The 20,448-nt window shown below is 40.8% G+C and overlaps 2 protein-coding genes across 2 annotated transcripts; both read left to right on the forward strand.

The window, feature by feature from the left end:
• Positions 1-3,953: 3,953 nt before the first annotated feature.
• nhej1 (nonhomologous end-joining factor 1) lies at positions 3,954-11,823 on the forward strand. The gene is made up of 8 exons (XM_027013736.2): positions 3,954-3,982; positions 4,373-4,587; positions 4,706-4,921; positions 5,077-5,215; positions 5,330-5,388; positions 9,761-9,962; positions 10,925-11,007; positions 11,218-11,823. Exons 2-8 carry the CDS (start codon positions 4,405-4,407, stop codon positions 11,311-11,313), a joined length of 978 nt encoding a protein of 325 aa, XP_026869537.1. The 5' UTR covers positions 3,954-3,982; positions 4,373-4,404; the 3' UTR covers positions 11,314-11,823.
• A 753-nt stretch (positions 11,824-12,576) lies between these two features.
• ihhb (Indian hedgehog signaling molecule b) lies at positions 12,577-20,433 on the forward strand. The gene is made up of 3 exons (XM_027014230.2): positions 12,577-12,876; positions 17,785-18,046; positions 19,751-20,433. The coding sequence occupies exons 1-3, from the start codon at positions 12,577-12,579 to the stop codon at positions 20,431-20,433; spliced, it is 1,245 nt and encodes a 414-aa protein (XP_026870031.1).
• Positions 20,434-20,448: the final 15 nt, after the last annotated feature.

Raw genomic sequence — 20,448 nt, forward strand, 5'->3', positions numbered from 1 at the left:
CTCCATAGTCCAGTTTGGTCCAGGTTTGCTTACCCTATTTTTTCTGCTGTGGTTTGTTTTGTTGGTTTGTTGATGAAAAGCAAATGATAGGATTGTCCTCATCATATCTGCATTAATTTTCCTATTAAAGATGCTTCAATTGTAATTTGCGGCAGCATTTCAAGTTTTGACGAACTATCTGCTAAAGTATAATAGGAACACAGTTTGTTGACAAATTAAATTATGGCATACCATATATCTACAAAAAAATTTAAATGGCATTAAAATATTTTTCATAAGATATTCCTTTAATGGAAATAGCTACTTTAATGGCAATGGACAGAGCAGATTATAAATTAGCAAAATTTAATTATAAAGCTTTCGTTTCTCTACAGTTAAATAAAAATAAGGTGTGTCTTCAAACAATGAAGTATCTTATTAATCCTGCAGTGGTCACAGCTGCAGAGTTCACTAGACTCTAAGTGGAGTGGGTGCTGTAGCAAGTGTCTCCCACCAGGCCTCATCAAGGGGGTGGGAAAGATGTGCATTCAGCTTTTTTTTTTTTTTTAGCAAAACCTGTGTGATGCTCCTTTTTATATTTAACTTCATATAAAGATCTACTATACTGCCTCTGTCCTAACATTAGAGAATATCTTATACTTTAATGGAAAATGTGCTTAATTTATTTTGAAGAGAAAAGTCGAGGGTATGGGAAGATCTGCCTTTTACACACTTTGCCATAACCAATGACAGGGTACAGAGAATGCATTAGCATCTTTGTGATGCTAGAGAATGAAATGGCATCTTTATCTGAATAATGTGCAGACAGGTTGACAGGTCTAATTGTCTACTGTATAATAAAAAGTGACCACAACTATAGGACATGGTTCAGAAATTAATTGTAGCACTGCTACAGCTGTTTCTGATGTGGGTGATACTGGGCTCAAATTCTATCTGATTTCTCCAGATAAAACAAAATCACATTTAATTCCAGTGGCACACTAGCCTACCAAAAGATTGCAGTTCTGTACTGTTGGAGATGGAATGCAATACATTGCGATAATATTTCTTTATTCTTTTCTGAAGCACATTATTATAATTCTCACAATATTTCATAAGAAAATAGGACAAAATATTAGGCATCTGTGAACATGGAAAAGGAATTATGAAATGGAGAATGTTCTAACCTACCTAAACCATGTTTTTGGTCAACGGAAATTAATGTAATGACTGGCTTTGTAATTTCTTCATATCATGCTCTAGGTGCACCATGATCTCAGGCCTCTAGTTCCTGGAATACATGACCAACCTGCTGCTGGAGAAACCTGCCATGACAAGTTGTATAACATGCAGGCAATTGTTTGTTTGTTTTTTCTAATTGGTGGAAAATGACTGACCTATGACTGGATTGGGTTTCCAGAATACCAGCTTTGGGATGGCCACAGGTCTGGATTTGGAAACCTCCAAGATCCTCAGGAGTCTCCAAGATCCTCAGGAGATGGTGATGCTAACCCAGCCTTTATGCAGGGAGTTTTATTTAACACTTGATTTATGCACATTAGAAAATGCGAGCACATGAGAGAAGTCATAAGTATCTCTTGAGGTGAGATCTTAACAGGATCTAGCTGTGACTCTTCACTAATCTTGAGCTCTGACTTCTCTTTATGTACAGCTTGACCCCAGTCAGATTCACTGGATCTGCATGGTCTCCGGCAAAAGAACATCCTATAATATTAGACTTCACATCAGCATTCCTCACACACAGTTCTTTATCCTTCACAGTATTATTATTCTCTTCCTCTGATGATGAAGAAACTGGTTTAAAGTCAGTCTGAAGGTCAGTAGTAATTTTAGAAACTTTAAATCAATCCACAGCAATTATATTCTCTAGCTGACTACAGACCTGTAGCATTGACATCACATTGTATGAAGACAATTGATAAGCATGTCTTCGTTCACCTCAGGATACACTGGACCTCTTACAATTTACTTATTCACATCTGGAGATGAAAGGAAGCACTGTGAGAATCATGTACTTTGACTTCTATAGTGCCATCAACACATTGCAGCCCTTCCTGTTGGGAGACAATCTGAGAGCAGTGAAAGGTGGACACTTCCGTGGTATCATGGATCTTCAGCTACCTGACCAGTCCCAGTTATATGTGGGTACAGAACTGTTTGTCAGAGCAGACTGTGAGCAACACAGGTACTCTTCACAAGGAACTGCCCTTGCTCCCTTTCACTCCACTTTTTACACCTCTGAGACATATCACCTACAAGTGTTAAGGGATATTATGGTACAGCCTAATAGAAGCCTCTGAAACACTCCATACATGACATGAAATGAGTCATTCAGGATGGCATTTGCTTTGTTAAAAATTGCTGGTCACAGTAAGACATTAGGGAATTGAACTGTCTGCAAACTATTTTAGAATTTCACAATTTGCTGGAGGCTCCCTGACTCAAGCAGTAAAACCAACTGATACATAATTAGGATTCTATGTTTTCAGTGAATGAGTAATAGACTCATTTCTAGTCCAAATTAGTTTAATTTCCTTAAAGAATACTGCCTATGGTCACTTTCTAATAATCATGTCAGTGTTTTCTTTAAAGCTCAGTCTATTAACCATTAATAAACAGATTCTTTTAATTATGGATTCTTTCCACTAAATATCCATGAATACATATTTCACTGTAGATAGATTGGTCTTTGGAAAATGCTACAACCAGTAAAACTCAATTCCAGCCCTAGGGTGACACAACACTTAAACTTAGAAACCTAATTTGTAACATTTGCTTGTCATACTGAACTTTTTGCCTATGCCTCAAGGTCATAGGTCATGAATTGGACCACAACACAAGGCAAAAATTTCAGTATGACAAGCAAATGTTACAAATTAAATGCAGGTATGAACTTTGTCTTTAGTCATCACTAAACTGTTGCTTGTTAGAATTCCAGTCATGTCACTCATTTTCCCTACATTTTTTGTTTTGTTTTCCTTAAGATTTGGATCCTGATTTGTCATCATTTTAAATATAATTGTTCTTCTACTTTAAGGCAATCAGGATAAAAACAATCTCATGTTTTACCATGTTTTCTCCACTCTAGCCTCAATCTTTATCCCCAGGGACAAAGTTGTCTTTTTTGCTGATCTATATGACTGTGACTTTATTTGCTCTCAAGCATTTTTATGCATCAATTATAACTTGAGACACTCTAACCTATTTTATTACTTTCAACTTCACATTTCTACCATTTAAAAAAAAAATGTCCTGCTGAACCTTCTCATGAAATATGTTTTCAACATTTTTCAAACCAGAACGGACATGTGTTTTTCACACATCCTCCATTTCTTATCAAACTTGACTCAGGAATGGTGAAAGGGAGCATTAGTAAGAGTAAACTCATTTTCCTGTGTCAGGTACAGTTTCATTCAGCTAAAGGTGCACAAAGCACAATTAACTAATTTGAAGTGGTCAGAAATAAGAACTTTGACTCAATATATGGTTATATCTCACCAACATAACTTTCCCACATGATCTGGTCATGCTTTAAACTCAGTGGGATCGGCTCTGCAGGATTTGACACACTCACAAAGGTTTTTAGGGTTTCACTTAGCCTATTCCCATGGTTGTCAAACTTCCCTTGTAGGTTGGGTAAGGCTGATGTGATTGCTTTTATCTTGCTTATAGCTAGAGGATACTTTTGGTCTGGAAATCTAGCCATCCTTCACAATCTGTCTGGCTTAAAGGTATGATCCTAATTCTTGCAACAACAACAAAAAAGTAATGATTAATTCTGAGGTTCGTTTGTTGTTACTATAAGGCAGAAACCTTTTGTGTGTTTCTATTTTTTGCTAAAATACAATACATATCCATACCATAATAAAGTTACAATAATCATTACAATAAGTAGCTACATCCTCAACAAAAAAGCGGAACGTTTCGGTTTACGTTGGTGTTCAACAGAGGAATAGTACGTTCGTCGGAACAGTCCCCGCCGGTGAGTATTAATTTCAAATGTTTTTCTGTGTTTTTCACGATTAAGAGTTTGATTTCTTTCTTCATTCGAAGTCAGTTTTCATTCAAGAATTATGGAACGTTTTTCCTATGCCATTGGAATCCTCAAATAGCCTCACAATATATAATTATGGTTTCACTGGTGGTTTGTGGAGTCTTAACATATGATTACAACTAGCTAGCTAGCTGGCTGGCTGGCTGGCTGGCTAACTAGGTTAGCTAGCGTAACTAACTAACTTGTTAGAACTATGGAGTGTATAAATTATGCCCAGTTGCTAGTAGAAGGCTGTACTTTCATTTTGTCATGACAGCTGGAACCTGAGCCGAAGTCTAGGTGTAATTTTCGAGACTACCTTTATTGACAATCTCGTAGGTGTTGTGGCTCTGGTCTTGTGTTGCGGTGGTATGGAGAGCTCGGGTCACGATGCAGCTATGTCGGCGCTATCGTGGGTACCAGTGAACATAGGGGGTTCCAAGCTGTTGGGCAAAGCCTGGTTCGGTGACACAGAATATCGAGTACTGCTGAGTGACCTGAACAACGTGTGGGAAGAAGACATGAGCACAGAGAGCATCCAGAGTCGTGCACAGGCAAGAATGTTGGCTGGCGAACCTAGCTAACTTTATATTATTTATTCACGCAACATGGACAACTTTCACAATGCTTTGAAATGGACAGCTGGATAGACTTCTATCTCTTATCTTACAGGATCTGAATAAGCGTCTAAGGGCTCCAGTGCAGGCGTTCTTTGCTCGCTTGCGCTCGGTGGCTTTGCCATGTCTCTCTGGACAGTTACATAACCAGAGTACAGCACAGTTCTCCCTGGAGCATCATGGCAAGCACCTAACTGTCAGACTCAAGAGTGAGCTAGCAGGAGTTCCTTTTCACTGGGAATTCCGCTTCACCCATGCCCCTGTAGCAGTGGTATGTTCAGTACTAATTAACACTTTATATAAAATAATATAGGTGCGATAGGATCTGTAAGATGAAGCTAGATCTTTAGAAAACATATGTATGTGTACAATATGTAATCGTGTATGGAAATAAAGTTGAAATAATATTTTTGTGATGTGTTAAAGGTGTCCACACAGCTAGTGCGCCCTCTGCTGGCTGTGACTCGAGTGCTGCAGAGGCAGGTTGGAGAACTGGCTGCACTGCTTGTGAGGAAAGATGCTGAAATACTGGACTACAAAGAGAATGGAGCTGTGCTCAGCAGAGGTGCAGCCTCCACCTTCACTCAAACACACACTTATATGATCTCTCTGTCACATGCCCATATACCGGTAAGCCTGATTCTTTTAATGTTGACTAGATATGTTTGTGCTTCTGCAGGCCGGCTACAGACCGAGCCGTTTCAGGAGGAGACATACCGAGAAAACTTCATCACCCGGGTGAGAGGTCTTTTCTGACACACACAGACATGTTTAGAACACCTTCACACTCTTGTGTGAATTGTACTAATTATAAATGTGTGTGCCTTTCAGTTAATTTGTGTGATTACTCAGTATGTTGCTAGCATAAGTTCACTTCCTAGAATTTAAATGTCTAGCCCCATCCACTGGGGCTAGAGATTTTTCTGAGAGATAAAAATGAGCATTTATGAAAATGTGCTGGTATACTCAGTTTTTGTCTTAAAGAAATTGATTGTTAGAGATCTCTTTCAATCATACAGAGAAACACACTTTATTTAATTAGGCTTCTTTGTGATTCATGGAGCACGGCAAGTATTTGTCATTACAGCCTTTCAACAAGCTTGCTTCTTACTCACCTTCAAGATGTTTTCCTTCTCAGCAAAGGTGTGCATGAGTAAGAGACATTTTGTATTAATTATCATTTTTGACCACTTTGCCTACCCAAATATTTAGATCTCATGCCTGTCCAGCAGTCCCAGTTAAGGTCAATTAAGAAAATGTGTGTGTGTGTGTGTTCTCCTGATGTATACCTTAAGAAATTGTATTTGTGCGTGTGTGTTCTTCTGATGTATGTGTCTGTCTGTGTGTCTGCTCGTGTGCATGTGTTCTGATGTATACCATCATGTTTTTGTGACTATTTGTCAGGATAGGCATCAAGGTTTGTGTCTGCTTTATCTTTGTATTGCTGTCTCATTTAATTTTGTGTCTTTGGTTGGATCTGTATGTCTGTTGCTTTGCTGTTGCATGTCTCAGTGTGGTGGTGATTCCTGCATAGCAATGACAAACTATTTTAACCTAATTCAGAACTGAAATGGACACATTTTAAAAAATTTCTTACATAAGTGCTAACCAAACATCACCAGTTTGCATGTACCTGGAAAAAATTACACCATTCCTGAGACAAAGGCTTCTTCTGAGGTGTGTGTGTGTGTGTGTGTGTGTGTGTGTGGGTTGTTGTTTTTTGGTTGTTTTTTTTTTGTGTGTGTGTGTGTGTGTGTGTCAAAGTACTCGTGTGTATCTATGAACAGCTTTGCGTACTTAAGGTGTAAAAATGGTCAGGCTCATGTTCATTTCCTGCAGCACCATTATATGGTTAAGTGGTCCAGTATGGGGTGACCTCACTATGACTCAAGCAGTGTCTGCTTGGAATGGCTTTTCTTGGAGTCCTGACGCATGTCCTGGGTCTGTGTAATGCTAAATATGTGTATATGACCATGTCTATGAGAGAGGTGTGTTTGTACCATGACGTATGCTTAGGTTTGTGGGATGAAGGGAAGAGAAGAGGAGAAGAGGATGGTGGATGTTTGTGTGTGTGTCTGCTAGACAGAAAAAAATGTATGGTATCTTCTGTGTATATTTTTAAGTGATGCTGGCCTGGGTCGGGGGACGGGAACAACTGAAACTGAGTGAGTTGTGAAAGCAAGGGCTTTTGTCCTAACAAACTGAACACCAGCACAATGTTCTCACATCTCCCCACTTCTTTTTCTTTTGGGAGTCTGTCTCTTTCCACACTGAGGCGTGGAAGGCTCAGTACCTCAGGTTAAACGTTGGCAGTTTTACTCTGAGACTACAGGACGAACCACAGGGGCTCGAGGAATTTCTGTCTTCTGTGATAAAGTGGTGTGACTTCATAGGAAAAAACAGAAATTACTTTACACCAGGCTCCTTCTCCAGCAGCAGTGCCTTGGTGTTTAGCCCATGTCTTTTGGGGTGATCTTCCAGACAGACCTTGCTTTTGGAAAAGGGGAGGTTTGAGTGTAAAGTTCTAGAAGTACATAGTATTTTGGTTTTGGGTATTCGTGGTTGAACCTTGAAGACATATACGTGGACTATATAGATATTCACAATGTATTCAGTCAAGGTGAAACCCATCCAGGCTGCTGAGTGCACCTCAGTAGAGTAATGTGAGCTTGTGTGTCTGACAGTGGTTCAGGCTGTAGGTTTGACAGTAATGTGGAAGAGCAGGGCAGTTGCTGCCTGTAACTGAGATCCTAGTCCAGCCTTCATAATCACCCCTAACTGATAGGCGTGAAACGAGCTAAGCGCCATGCTGGAGGCTTTATGTCATTGTGGGCAAAGGGAGAAAGCAATGAATAGGGCTCATGCCTTTCCTGTCCTCATGTATTGTTTTTACCTGTCTGTATGTCTGTCTCTCAGGTTTTTTTCACAGGGCCACATCTGGTTTGTAATTGTTGCTCGCTGTGGCTGCTCTGTAGCTTGCTGCTGCTTTTTCTTTTCTTTTCGTCAAAGAGCATCACTGCCAGCCATTCAACTCCTGCAGTTTTGGAACCCCTTTTTTAACCACGTCAAATGGTTGACTAGTGACTCCCATCCGACCCCATCCCCCAACTCAAAAAAACAATGCTTAGCACTCACTCTCTGAGGGAGCGTGACTAGAGCTGAGATGAAGAAAGTGAGTGCACGGGGAAAAGGGCTCTGTTACTAAGTCTCAGAAATACCTACAGTGTTCCCCAGTCGTTATCCTAGAGTACCTGTAATTTTTTATCTTAAACTCACAGAATTTGTGTATTAGCTGATGAGTTCTATCAGGTACATTGGGATTTGGGAAAACTCTAAACTGTGCAGTGTGGACTGTACTCTAGGAACAGTACTTTAGAGAGTGCATAGAATACAGGCAAAGGGGGGAAGAGAACAGATAGTCAAGATGAGGGCACGTGAGGGATAAGACAGATTTATGAGGCAGTGTAAAGTGAGGCTTTTTTCAGGGGTCCTTTCGAGACGCTCTGTTAAAACTTCACCTGCCTCTGTTTGTTTTCGTTTGAGCATGTGAACGTACTCTGGCACACGTGTTAATATGGGCAGCAGAGGATTAAACTGCCAGACGTATTTCTGTTGTCCTGCTATCAGTCTGTTAAGATGCAGAAATAGCACTGCCTCCAAATGTTATTCCTTTTGATTCATATTTGTCTTGGGATCATGGGTGATGTTACCATATGAAGTTACTATTTTCTGGTATACAGTTCATTTCAGATAAGTGAAAAGACTAATTCATTGTGGGCAGATTTTGCGATGAGATTAGACCAGGCAGGATGATGGTATTAGGCAAAACTTGGTGTCAGATTTGGTAGATTTGCTCATGCAGCTTTCTGGAAAAGAGACCCTTTAACTGAAGCTGTTGCTTGGACAGTTGGCCTTAGCTTTTCCACCCCAGTCTTCTGGAATCTTCCATGAGCAATGCTTTGGGTTGGAGTGGCGCATGAAGCCAGTGAAACAGTGCCACAGACAAACAACAACTACACAACAAAAGTGCTACAAAATGACCACAGTTATTTACCAGCTATGAATAGTGGAGTTTCAGCACGGCACAAGTATATACACACACATCCCTGTCGTCTTCGTCTCTGCTATATTTTGCTTAGTTTTGACACGTATGTCCGTTCTTCCGCTTATTTAATGTGTGTGTATGTGTGTGCGCACGTGAGTGTGTGTGTGTGCGCGCACGTGAGTGTGTGTGTAAATATACTGGTGAAATGGTGAATGAATGTGGTGTCGAGTCAGAGAAACTGATCCGCCCATTCCTGATTAGGAAGCATAGCTAGTACATAGTAAACATATTACATGTACATACTGACCATAATACAAGCAGTTGTCAAGCTGATGCATACACACAAGATAATCATGAGAAAGAATATTTAGATGTAGTGAAAACCGAGGGACTGGGAAAAAGCAGAGGTGAGGGAAGAGGGAGGAAGAGCATGCTGGTTCACAGTATCTTTATTCTTTCACATTGCTTGCTCTGTGCCCAAAGAGGAACTCAAAGTAGCCAGAGCATACGTTTATTTTCACAGTATTTAAACAAACTAATAATAAAAATAAATCAGTGTAAACCCCCAAAGCCTACATGTATTTTTAGGACCTCCTCAGTTGGATAGCTGAAGGTGACCACCAATTTCACCAGGTCAATATTTGGAGAGCTAATTTAGAGGGCTTGTCCTCTCTGTTGTGAAAGAGTGTGTTTGAGTGCATGGAAGCACATTTTTTTTGTGTCTATACATGTATGCACATTGTGTGTGTGTGTGTGGGGGGGGGGGGGGGTGTGCACGCACATACGCACTTTTAAATGTGAGTATGCGCAGAAGTTTAAAAATGTCTCTTAATTTAACCTTTATCATCGCACATTCACTTTGTATGCATGTCAAGGCTCTCGCTGCACTGAGCCTTCGTAGTCATGCTGGGCATAAACATAAAGAACATGCTTTAGTGACCTGAAAAACCACAGGAGTTTAGTTTGAGTAAAGTGTGCGTTTTCCAGTCTACTTCTCTTTAATCCATGAAACAGCTAGATAATATCCCCCCATCTGTCTTTATGTATTCTTTTGCTGTTTCTAAGACTCTTCCTCAGATGAATATTCTTCAGGACAGTCTGGAGTTTGACTCTGAGCTGCAGGAGCTGTATCTTGCCGTGAGCACCATGAGAAACACCTCAAAACGAAAGCGACTTGGTGAACACAGTTCTGCCTCAGTGGACAGCTTCAGCTTTGTACCTGAGAACCCTGTGCCCGATCAGGACCAGGCGGGCAGTGTACCCTCAGGTTATTTTTTCCTACTTGTATACAGCTAAATACCAAACCAACCCCATGTGTCTTGTATACCGTTAAATACCAAGCTAAAGCCATGTCAAATCAAATTTATTTCTATAGCACGTTTTACAACAGATGTTGTCACAAAGCAGCTTTTCCAACGTCCAAGTCCAAGTCCCCAGTGAGCAAGCCAAGGGCGACAGTGGCAAGAAAAAACTCCCTAGAGCATGAGGAAGAGACCTTGAGAGGAACCAAAACTCAAAGGGAGGGGCCCCATCCTCCTCTGGCCAACAATGGTCACCACTATAGTAACAATTTTAACAGAAAAATTAATAAATAATAATAAAATGGAAAAAATAAGCAATTTAATGTCTAGTCCAGTTTTCTAGAAGTCCTAGTCTTGTCCCGATGGTGTGCACATGTCCAAAACCCATCCTGCAAGAGAATGTCCATGAAGGGCAACAGAGAAGTAGTTGGCTTGGGTGGAGGTGTGGTGGGAGTAGCCATGACCGCTGAGACGGGTTGAGTCTCCGTAACTTCATGACATCAAGGGTAGGTGTACCTCGGCAGAAAGAGTGAATAGCTTACTAGGCATGTCCAAGTATGAGGGTGTGTAAATTAATTAACTGTAATGTGCAAAGATGGACTCAGGCAGCTCTAGCTATGGCAGCATAGCTAAAAGGATGGAGCCAGATGGAACCACAGGCATGAGGGCACCCTGAAACTCTGCCTCTCTGTCAACAAACTTGAGTGACAAAAGAGAGGTTACGTGACTGCATCATAACATCCCAGTTTACCATAACTCTCAATGCCCATGGACCCCTAGATCAACACCTTTTTAACTAAGATAGAAAGTAATAAAATACCTGACTGTACAGATAGGTTTTCAGCCTAGCCTTAAATGTGTCTTGTACACAGTTAAATACTAAACCAACACCATGAGTCTTTGCCTTCTGTGTTGGATTATTATGCAGATATGAGGCCTACATCACCTGTATCTGATCAAAGTGATGTCCGGCAGCCATCAGAAGAAACGCAGGATACGGACAGTGAACAGGTTTGATATTAAACTCTTTTTTCACTTCTACATACGTGACATTTCATTTTAGTTCATTTTTAGTCCCTGTTTCTTTTGGGAATTTGCATTGGGAGGGATGGCTGATTATGACTATGACTAGTGCTAAATTAGGTTAAAATCCTTTTATGACTAATATGCTTTCATTTTTACTGAGACATCACTGTAGGTATTTTTTTATTTCTCAATTAGACTGTGCCACTTCTACCTGCTGCGGTAGTCGATGCATCTGCAGACCGATCGACCACACGTCCCAAGAAGAAGAAAGCCCTGGGGCTCTTCCGATGACATGTTGCTTTTGCACCTCTTTCAAACTGTATGAAATTCTTTGTCTTCAGTGGACTATCATTTAAACCTTTAACTAAAATTCATCAATAATTTTCTTTTTTAAATATACATTTGCATTTTAATTTTGTATGTTTATTTGAAATTGTTTTGTGGTGATGAATAAAAATGTAATAATTTGTTTCGAAATTCCGCGGAATGGGATCGTTTTGAAACACTGTATTTGTCTTTGATAGTAACATTTTATTGTACAATGCACATTAGAAAAAAGTTACCGGTAGAGACCCCCTTTTGGTTGTTAGCGGAACTGCATTGTGCATCGCGCAAGGCATCAGTAATAGAGAACTAAGATGTTATTAACGCATTTTGATAGATTTTCATTTTATTAAAGACATGTCTCTAAATTCTTCCATTAGAAGGACTGATGGAAGAGACGGATCATCATGATGGCAGTTGACGGGTATAGAGTGTCCCGTCTCCATTAATAAAACCGGACCTGACAGCTACGATTTATTTCGCTTCTCCATGGGCTGCATTTATATGTAGTGTAGATATCATGAACTGACTAGAGCCTGCAAAAAAATATTTGTTGTAAGTATACTGAGGACTGAGGCCCAGGAGTTTAAATGTCTGTTGACTTGGCTGATTCTGGTTGTAGTAGTGGGAGAGGAGTGCGGGAAGGAGCGTGCGGGTAAGAAACAGGCCGATGGGAGGGGAGGAGAGGTAGGCTGGGACTGGCAGGGTGCGGTCTACTCCACTGGCTTCTGACCTCTCCGGTCTCTTCCATTTCCATCTTAGCTGAGAGCTGTGTGCCACAGGGCCGTATTCAGAGCCAAGCCAGGAGCCAAAAACCACTGCGGGGACACCATCTAACCACGACCCAAAAGCGCAGCGGAGTCTATGCATCAGGACCCGCCTGCTTCTCACCACCACAGAGGCTTTGAACTCATTTGCCAATATAAACGGAAATTGGCTATTTATTCTGTTGCCTCCGCGTGGACCCGAGACGAGGACGTACTGGCACTTAACAATCCACAGCGCTGTTCTGTTCAACCCCTGAAGAAATCTGCGTCTCTGGTTCTATCCTCTCGTGCGCAAGCATGATGAGCAGACGGGTCACGGTAATACCGTCGTAAAGGTGACCTCCTCCCCCTTCAGTGACCCTGCGTGGGGACAGAAGCCGCGACTAGGGGGAGGAGGGGTGTCTTGCCGACAACTTTACCGATTTTGACACTCTGACTTGGAGTGCCCGTCAACGCTCTTGTAATGAGACTCTCCACAGGGCTAACGGTCCTAACGGGGTGCATCTTGGTTCTCTCATCAGCATGTGATGGCTGCGGTCCAGGCAGAGGTTACGGGAAGAGAAGGCCTCCGAGAAAACTTACACCCTTAGCCTATAAGCAATTTAGCCCAAAAGTTGCCGAGAAATCTTTGGGTGCGAGTGGAAGATACGAGGGTAAAATCATTCGGAATTCTGAGCGTTTCAAAGAACTGACACCCAACTACAATCCCGACATCATCTTCAAGGATGAGGAGAACACAGGTGCAGATCGGATGATGACACAGGTAAGGCAGGAATACTAGTCTGAATGGGCCATTTCAAATAAATAAATATCATTCTGAAAGGAACTTTGCAAAACTAAGTTGGTACAGCATCGTCTATTCTGCATCGTCGTTTCCTTTTCATCAAGTTGTGCTTGTTTGCAGTTTTGTCGCGTCATCACACAGCATAATGCTGTTACGGCACACTGCTGACAGGCGAGACAGATTCACGACATGCCTGTTTTTTTCTTTTCTTTTCTTTTTTTTTTTTTGAGGCTGTGTGGGGTTGGCTGTTTTAGTTTAAGTAACAAACACATGACACAGACTAGCTATCTGACTTTTTCGCAGACACAACATTACTAAATATTACGCGCATTGGAACTTTCTCCCAAGTAGGCTGTTGCGCTTTTCGTGAATAAGTAGACTAAACCACTTAAAGTACACAAATATGAAATTTGAAATTATCTTTAATAAAACGGAAAAAAAAGGAAAAGAAACCCTGAAATAATTAAAACACCGTTTTCTTGGTTGTAAGCGCGCGTTTGGAAAAGAAAACATTAAATCGACACATTTAGACTGAGCACGACCTGGTAGTGTTTTAATGTTTACTGTAAGCTTAAAGGCGACTGCTCTTGGGTGCTCCCTTTTTGGACTGTCAGAAATTTTACGACGCCCTCATTGATGTGGTTTAAGTGGAATTTTTTCAACTCCTATTCCGCAGAATAAAGGTATTTATATCAGCGCTCTCCTGGCCGCGAGCTTCCTCTAAATGCCCCAACGTTTATGTCCAGGCAACCCATGTGGGAACCGGAGAGGGGGGCATAGATCTCACCCCGTCTTTACCTGTCACCTCTCCGGCGCACTCGCACAGTGCAGCACGTTTACCTGACTTGAGCACAATTTATGAGGGCGAAACTGTGGCAACCGCCGCCAACCGCGAGAGACAACCTCTGGTCTGTTTTTTTATTTTGTGTTATTTTTCTGTTTGTTTTTCTAGCACATAAGTGTAAAAATAGCCCACTTCACATGCATTTAAGCCTTAATTATACACATATTTTCACCCCTTAGTTTTGATTCAGTGGCGACTCTCTCGCCTGCGAATGGCACCGACTCGCTTATAAGACGCGACTGTTCAATGCCCCAGTCGTCAGTGCGTACAGGCGCGTGTTGTCAGCTCAGCAGCGAATGTTTGTATAGCCCGCGGTCAGTGCGAAACCGCTCCTCCTGAAACCCGGCGATCTGTACCTTGAAAGCTAAACCAACAGTTCTTGGGCTGATTTATGATGTCCAGTTCACTTTTGCAACCGCAGTGAAAAAAACGGTGCCTGAAATCCACACCAGCATGAATAGGCATCTATTACAGCTTCGCTAGACTCTATTCTTATCCTGAAGTTCCGAGACCGGATCGGAAAAAGTCGAATATATAAACATGCATTTTTTTCTGATTAGACAAGGTAGCTTATCTGTCCAGTAACGTTAGACACACATAGCGTACCGCCGCTCGATAAATACAACCCCCCCCCCCCCAAAAAAAAAACCAACAACAACCAACCAAACAAACAAACAAACTGCTCATCAGATCAAAAAGACGCACCAGACATGGGTCAAATAAACTAGAAAAATAGAAAACTGAATCCGAGTTCGTTTGTGTAACTAGCAGACATTTGACTTTTAAACATTTGGCTTTACTTTGTTTGAGCCTATCAGAAATTAAAGGGCTTAATTAATCTATGGATGAAAAAACATTCCAAAAGATTCGTTCAGGCATTTTACTAAATATATCTGGCTATGACAACAATGCAAAGCAACGTATCTTAAACAATGTTTAAGCAACTTGAAATTACAATACATTAAATGGGTACTTGAGCCCAGTACTTTATCATATCCTCTAATGGCAGTGTGACCATGCACATTCACAGTGTGGGAGAATGCATGTTATCATTGTTGAGGCATTGACTACTGTCTGGGAATGTGCTGCCCCACCTGTTTTGACTTCAGTCACCATCTCAGTGACTTAGTGTAACAAAGGTTAATATAAGATTTTGAGACATCTGCTTTAGACCATTCAGTGCCCTCTCCTGTCTGTCTCCCTCTCAGTCCTCTGAGAACTTGATGGTGACAGAGAGCTCACACTCAGCCAGCGGAGGATGCCCCCCCCCCCCCTTGAGTCTTGGTTCCTCTCAAGGTTTCTTCCTCATGCTCTAGGTTTTGTTTTTTTTTCCCCTGCCACTGTCGCCCTTGGCTTGCTCACTGGGGGCTTGGACTTGGACGTTTGAAAAGCTGCTTTGTGACATCTGTTGTAAAAAGTGCTATATAAATACATTTGATTTGATTTGATTTGATTTGACTGTTCAGAGGGTGAGATTTACTCACTGTGAGGGTCCATGAAGGAAACCGTTAGAAGGGAACTGATCTTAAAGACCCAAGAGTCCTTTAGGATTTAAAATGTACACACCATTTATCACCACTGGGGACTTGGGAACAGCAAAGGATTCAATCTGCGGATCAATGACATTATATATTGTGCACAATTATTAGGAAAGTTGTATTTTTGAGGACTCATCTTATTATTGAACAACTACAATAGTCAGTCCAAAATGTTAATACACCTCAAACCTAAATACTAAGAAAGTAAAAGTAAGGTTTTGGCTTTCTTATGAGAATATCTATGTGTATATAATTATTGAGCAACTATTAGTGTGCAGAATTATTATGCAACTAAATGAAAAACAGAAATTTTCCCATCTCACTTGTTTAGTTTAATCTGTTAAAGTGAGAATATTAAACAAACAACTCAAAATTCACAAATAAACATTTCTGATATAAAAAAAAAAAAAATCAGTGACCAATATAGCCACCCTTCTTTTCAATAACTGTCATAAGCCTTCCATGCATGGAGTCTGTCAGTTTCTTAGTCTGTTGATGATCAACTTTTTGTGCAGCAGCAACCACAGCCTCCCAGATACTGTTCAGAGATCTGTACTGTTTTCCTTCACCATAAATCTTCTATTTAAAAAGGGCCCCAAGTTCTCAATAGGGTTTAGGTCAGGTGAAGAAGGGTGCCATGTCATTATTCTTTCATCTTTAAGGCCTTTACTGGTTAGCCACACAATGAAGTACTTCAATGCATGTGATGGAGCACTGTCCTGCATAAAAATCATGGTCTTCTTGAAAGATGCAGACTTTTTCCTGTACCACTGCTTGAAGAAAATGTCTTCTAAAAACTGGCAGCAGGTTTGGGAGTTGATTTTGACTCCATCTTCCACCCGAAAAGGTCCAACTAGGTCATCTTCAATAATACTAGCCCATAGCAGGACTCCACCTACACCTTGCTGGTATCTGAGTTGAAGTGGAGCTCTGTGCCCATTACTGATCCAGCCACGGGCCTATCCATCTGGTCCGTCAAGAGTCACTCTCATCTCATCAGTCCATAAAACGTTTAAAAAATCTGTCTTCAGCTATTTCTTGGCACAGTCTTGATTTTTCACCTTATGTGTCTTGTTCAGTGGTGGTCAGATTTCAGCCTTCCTTACCTTCATCAGTTCACTGAGTACTGAACACCTTGTACTTCTCCACTCCAGGTAGGTTGCAGTTCTGGAATATGACAGTATTGGAAGATAATGTGTTCCTGGTCGCTTCACGTTTCATTCTTCTCAAATCTTTGGCAGTTAATTTGCATCTTTTTTTCTCAGCACATTTCTTGCGACCCTGTTGACAATTTGCAACAAAACGTTTGATGGTTCTGTGATCACACCCCAATATCATAGCAATTTTAAGAGTGCTCCATCCCTCTGACAATTTTTGACTTTCCAGAGTCAGTTAAATCTCTTTTGGGGCCATTTTGCCTGAGGAAAAGAAGCTGCCCAATAATTATTCATACCTTGATATAGGATATCTCCTTAGGCCACACCTGCCCTCATTACACAAATACACATATCCTGATATGCTTAAGTTCAATAAGCATTCAAGTTTATACATCTTGGCGATGTAAAATATGCATAAAAATGATGATATAGGCACACATGATGATATAATTGCACACACAGTGTATATATATATATATATATATATATATATATATATATATATATATATATAAAGACTCTTTTGCCTAATAATTGTGCACACCGTGTGTGTGTGTGTGTGTGTGTGTGTGTGTGTGTATATATATATATATATATATATATATATATATATATATATATATATATATATATATATATATATATATATATATCTGTGTGTGTATGCAATTTACCATCTGATATGTATTAAACTTCATTGAAAGCACACAATGAATGCATGGTTTAGTGTACATGTAAGAAAGAAAAATTTAGCTATGCAGTGTGCCAGGTTTCTTCATATTTGTAATAGACTTAGCATTGAAGGGGCTGTCATCTAGTAGCTCAGTGTGGAAGGCCACAAAGCATTTGAAAGGACACCCTGAAAATCCACTGCTTCCAGGAAACCTGGGCCCTGGAGACAGTGATTCACTCTACTCCACAGCTGATGGACCTCTCAGGCCCTGGAGACAGTGGTTCACTCTACTCCACACCTGATGGACCTCTCTTCATTTCTAATTTGACTTCATATTTCTAACATGATCACTAGATTATAGATTATATAGTATTGTTCCTAATTGTTTTAATATAAACATTACAATTATTAAATAATTATTAGAATCATATACTTTCCAATGACATATTTTCAGAATGCTAATGTATAATGATGATTATCATATTGATTTGTTATACTTCGCAAAGTAATGCAGATGCTAAATGATTGAGGAATTTTTTCACTAACTAAAATATTTATGCTACATATTTCTCAATCAGCATAATTTCAGCTAATTAATTTTTATCTTAGAAACAACAGGTAATCAGATAACAGCCTAAAAAAGTCAGGAAAATGTTGTGTTTTGTGTCTCCACAGCGCTGTAAGGATAAGCTGAACTCTCTAGCCATCTCAGTAATGAACTTATGGCCTGGGGTGCGTCTGCGAGTGACTGAGGGCTGGGATGAGGATGGCCATCACTCTGAGGAGTCTCTGCACTACGAGGGCAGAGCAGTGGACATCACCACTTCAGACCGTGATCGTAACAAATACGCCATGCTGGCACGGCTAGCTGTAGAGGCTGGCTTTGACTGGGTGTACTACGAGTCTAAAGGACACATCCACTGCAGTGTCAAGTCAGGTGAGAGAGAGAGGGGGTATGGCAACGAGGTAAAAAGGAGAGTGAGTAATTTAGAAATTAGGAATGAGAGAATAAAGAAAATGTGAGCAGCATATCAATGACCCAGAGCTTGAACTATGTGTAATATCACTTTTCCATCTAACCATGACTAACTTGGCAGCTTCTCATGGCACTTGTGAATATAGCAAATTACACATGCTGGACAGTGTACTTTTACAGATATTCATATAACAGAAAGATTGACAACTTCCATACCAACAAACACAAAAACACTTCTCCTCTGCTGTGGCACCCATCCAGGAAGGAACAGCTAAGAAGAGCATTTTTGAAAAAAAATGCTTCTTTTCTTTTACAACTCTCTCATTGTTCTTTTGGAATTTTCCTTTTTTACATCATGTATGTATGTACTTGCATAACCTGAAGCAGGACTGGGCTCTTTGTTAAATGCGCTCTTCTGCTTATTCTCTAACCTTTTCTAATTTCCTCTTTTTACTTTTCTCTGCTCCAACTTCTTTTACTCATCACAGCCCATGCTATTATGGGCTTTCCAAAGCTGTAGGCTAAAGGGTCATTAAAATTTAGTAAGAAGAACAAGGACAAGGAGGATGTAGTTGGTTGGGAGAGTGGATCTGTTGGTCCTGCTGTCACATTCACCAGCATGGGCCCACATATATTACATAGATAAGCATCACTGCAGAATTTGAGTAATTGGTGAGAAGTTTGTTTGACAGATACTACATTATGGATTCTGCATTAAGACTCTCTTTTTACATGTACAAAGCCAGTTTTTTTGTGTATTCATAATCTAAGCGATAATATTCTTTTATCTCTTCCCCTCCTTTTCTCTGTTTCCATTCCATTTTGTTTTCTCTTTTCATCAATTTCTTGTACTTTCTCTCCTTCCTATTCTTATTGCCCAGATCGTTATGCGAGTTTGCTGTCTTTGACATGACTGGATGGGAACACAGAACCTTTATCTCTAAATTAGTTGCCTAATTTTATATTACATTTTTTATGTATTACTATTTTGAGATAAGAAGCTGCATCCTATTGCTTTTTCCAATATAAAGTCAAGAGGATAAATATAAGGCAACTCTTGCTGGAAATACTGGTCCTAAAGAGTCCATTAAGAGGCACTGCTACCCATAACTTGGAGAACTGAATAGGCAGGCCAAAGCATATTCACCACAGTGGGAAGTCTTTTTCAGAAGCCTTGTGGATCACCTGTAACAGCTGAACCAGTAAGGGAAAATGTGGCCAGAGGTATTAGGCATGGTCAGTGCTGCTATGTTTTAAAGGTGCAATGGGAATGATTTTATGTTCCAAAAGCAATAAAGATCTGCTTAAATCTTTATCACGGACAGTCAGACATTTAATTTCTAACTATTGTAAATGAGTGTTGCCAAAAACATCCATTCTCATGTCATGTTCTTTCAATTTGTTTGTGCTATGAAACACACAAACAGCTCTAATGTGATTGTAATAAATTGTTCATAATAAATATTACATTAGCAAAAGGATCTCTCTGCTCCTTTTAGAAAGCTTATTTGTTAGACAAAGTCTTACTGAGGCTTTGGTATTATATATATTTTTACACGGTTAACCTGACTTTCTTCTTTTTTCTGATGCACTCCCTCTCTTCCCTACTCTTCACTCTTTGCCCTGTTACCCCTCTGTTCCCTCTTCTGACCCCTGGCTCTCCAGAACACTCTTTGGCAGCTAAGACTGGGGGCTGCTTTCCAGGCAGGGCATGGGTGACCCTGGAAAATGGGTGCCGGAAGCCAATCCGTGACTTGCAGGCTGGTAATCGCATCCTTGCATCAACAGAGAGAGACAGCAGTGGCAATCTCATCTACAGTGAGGTCCTCACTTTCCTGGACCGTGACCCCATGACCCAGAAACATTTCTATGTGATTAGTACACAGAATGGGGCTACTGTCTCCCTGACTGCAGCCCATTTGCTCTTTGTGTGGGAAGGAAACTGTACTGGGGCTAGCCAGCCAGCAGAGGGCACCATGCGGACAATATTTGCCAGTGATGCCCATCCAGGACAGTGTGTATTGACTATAGGGGATAAGGGATTGCCAAAGGGGCGACTCTCCCGCATCATCAAAAAACGTGTGTGGGAGGATCGGGGTGCGTATGCTCCACTCACTGCCCACGGAACCCTGGTGGTGAATGGGGTGATGACTTCCTGTTATGCTGCAGTGGAAACACATCAGCTTGCTCACTGGGCCTTTGGCCCACTGCGCATGCTGTACAGCTGGACTGGGCCAAAGCAACTCCAAGGGCTACACTGGTATGCTCATACGTTACAGTGGGTGGGAAAATTGCTTCTGGCCTCAGAACTCTTTCACCCTTGGGCACTGGAGAACACTGAGAGATGATGGTCTTGAACAAGT

The sequence above is a fragment of the Electrophorus electricus genome, chromosome 1 (genome assembly GCF_013358815.1).
Source record: "Electrophorus electricus isolate fEleEle1 chromosome 1, fEleEle1.pri, whole genome shotgun sequence".
NCBI classification, from domain to species: domain Eukaryota; kingdom Metazoa; phylum Chordata; class Actinopteri; order Gymnotiformes; family Gymnotidae; genus Electrophorus; species Electrophorus electricus.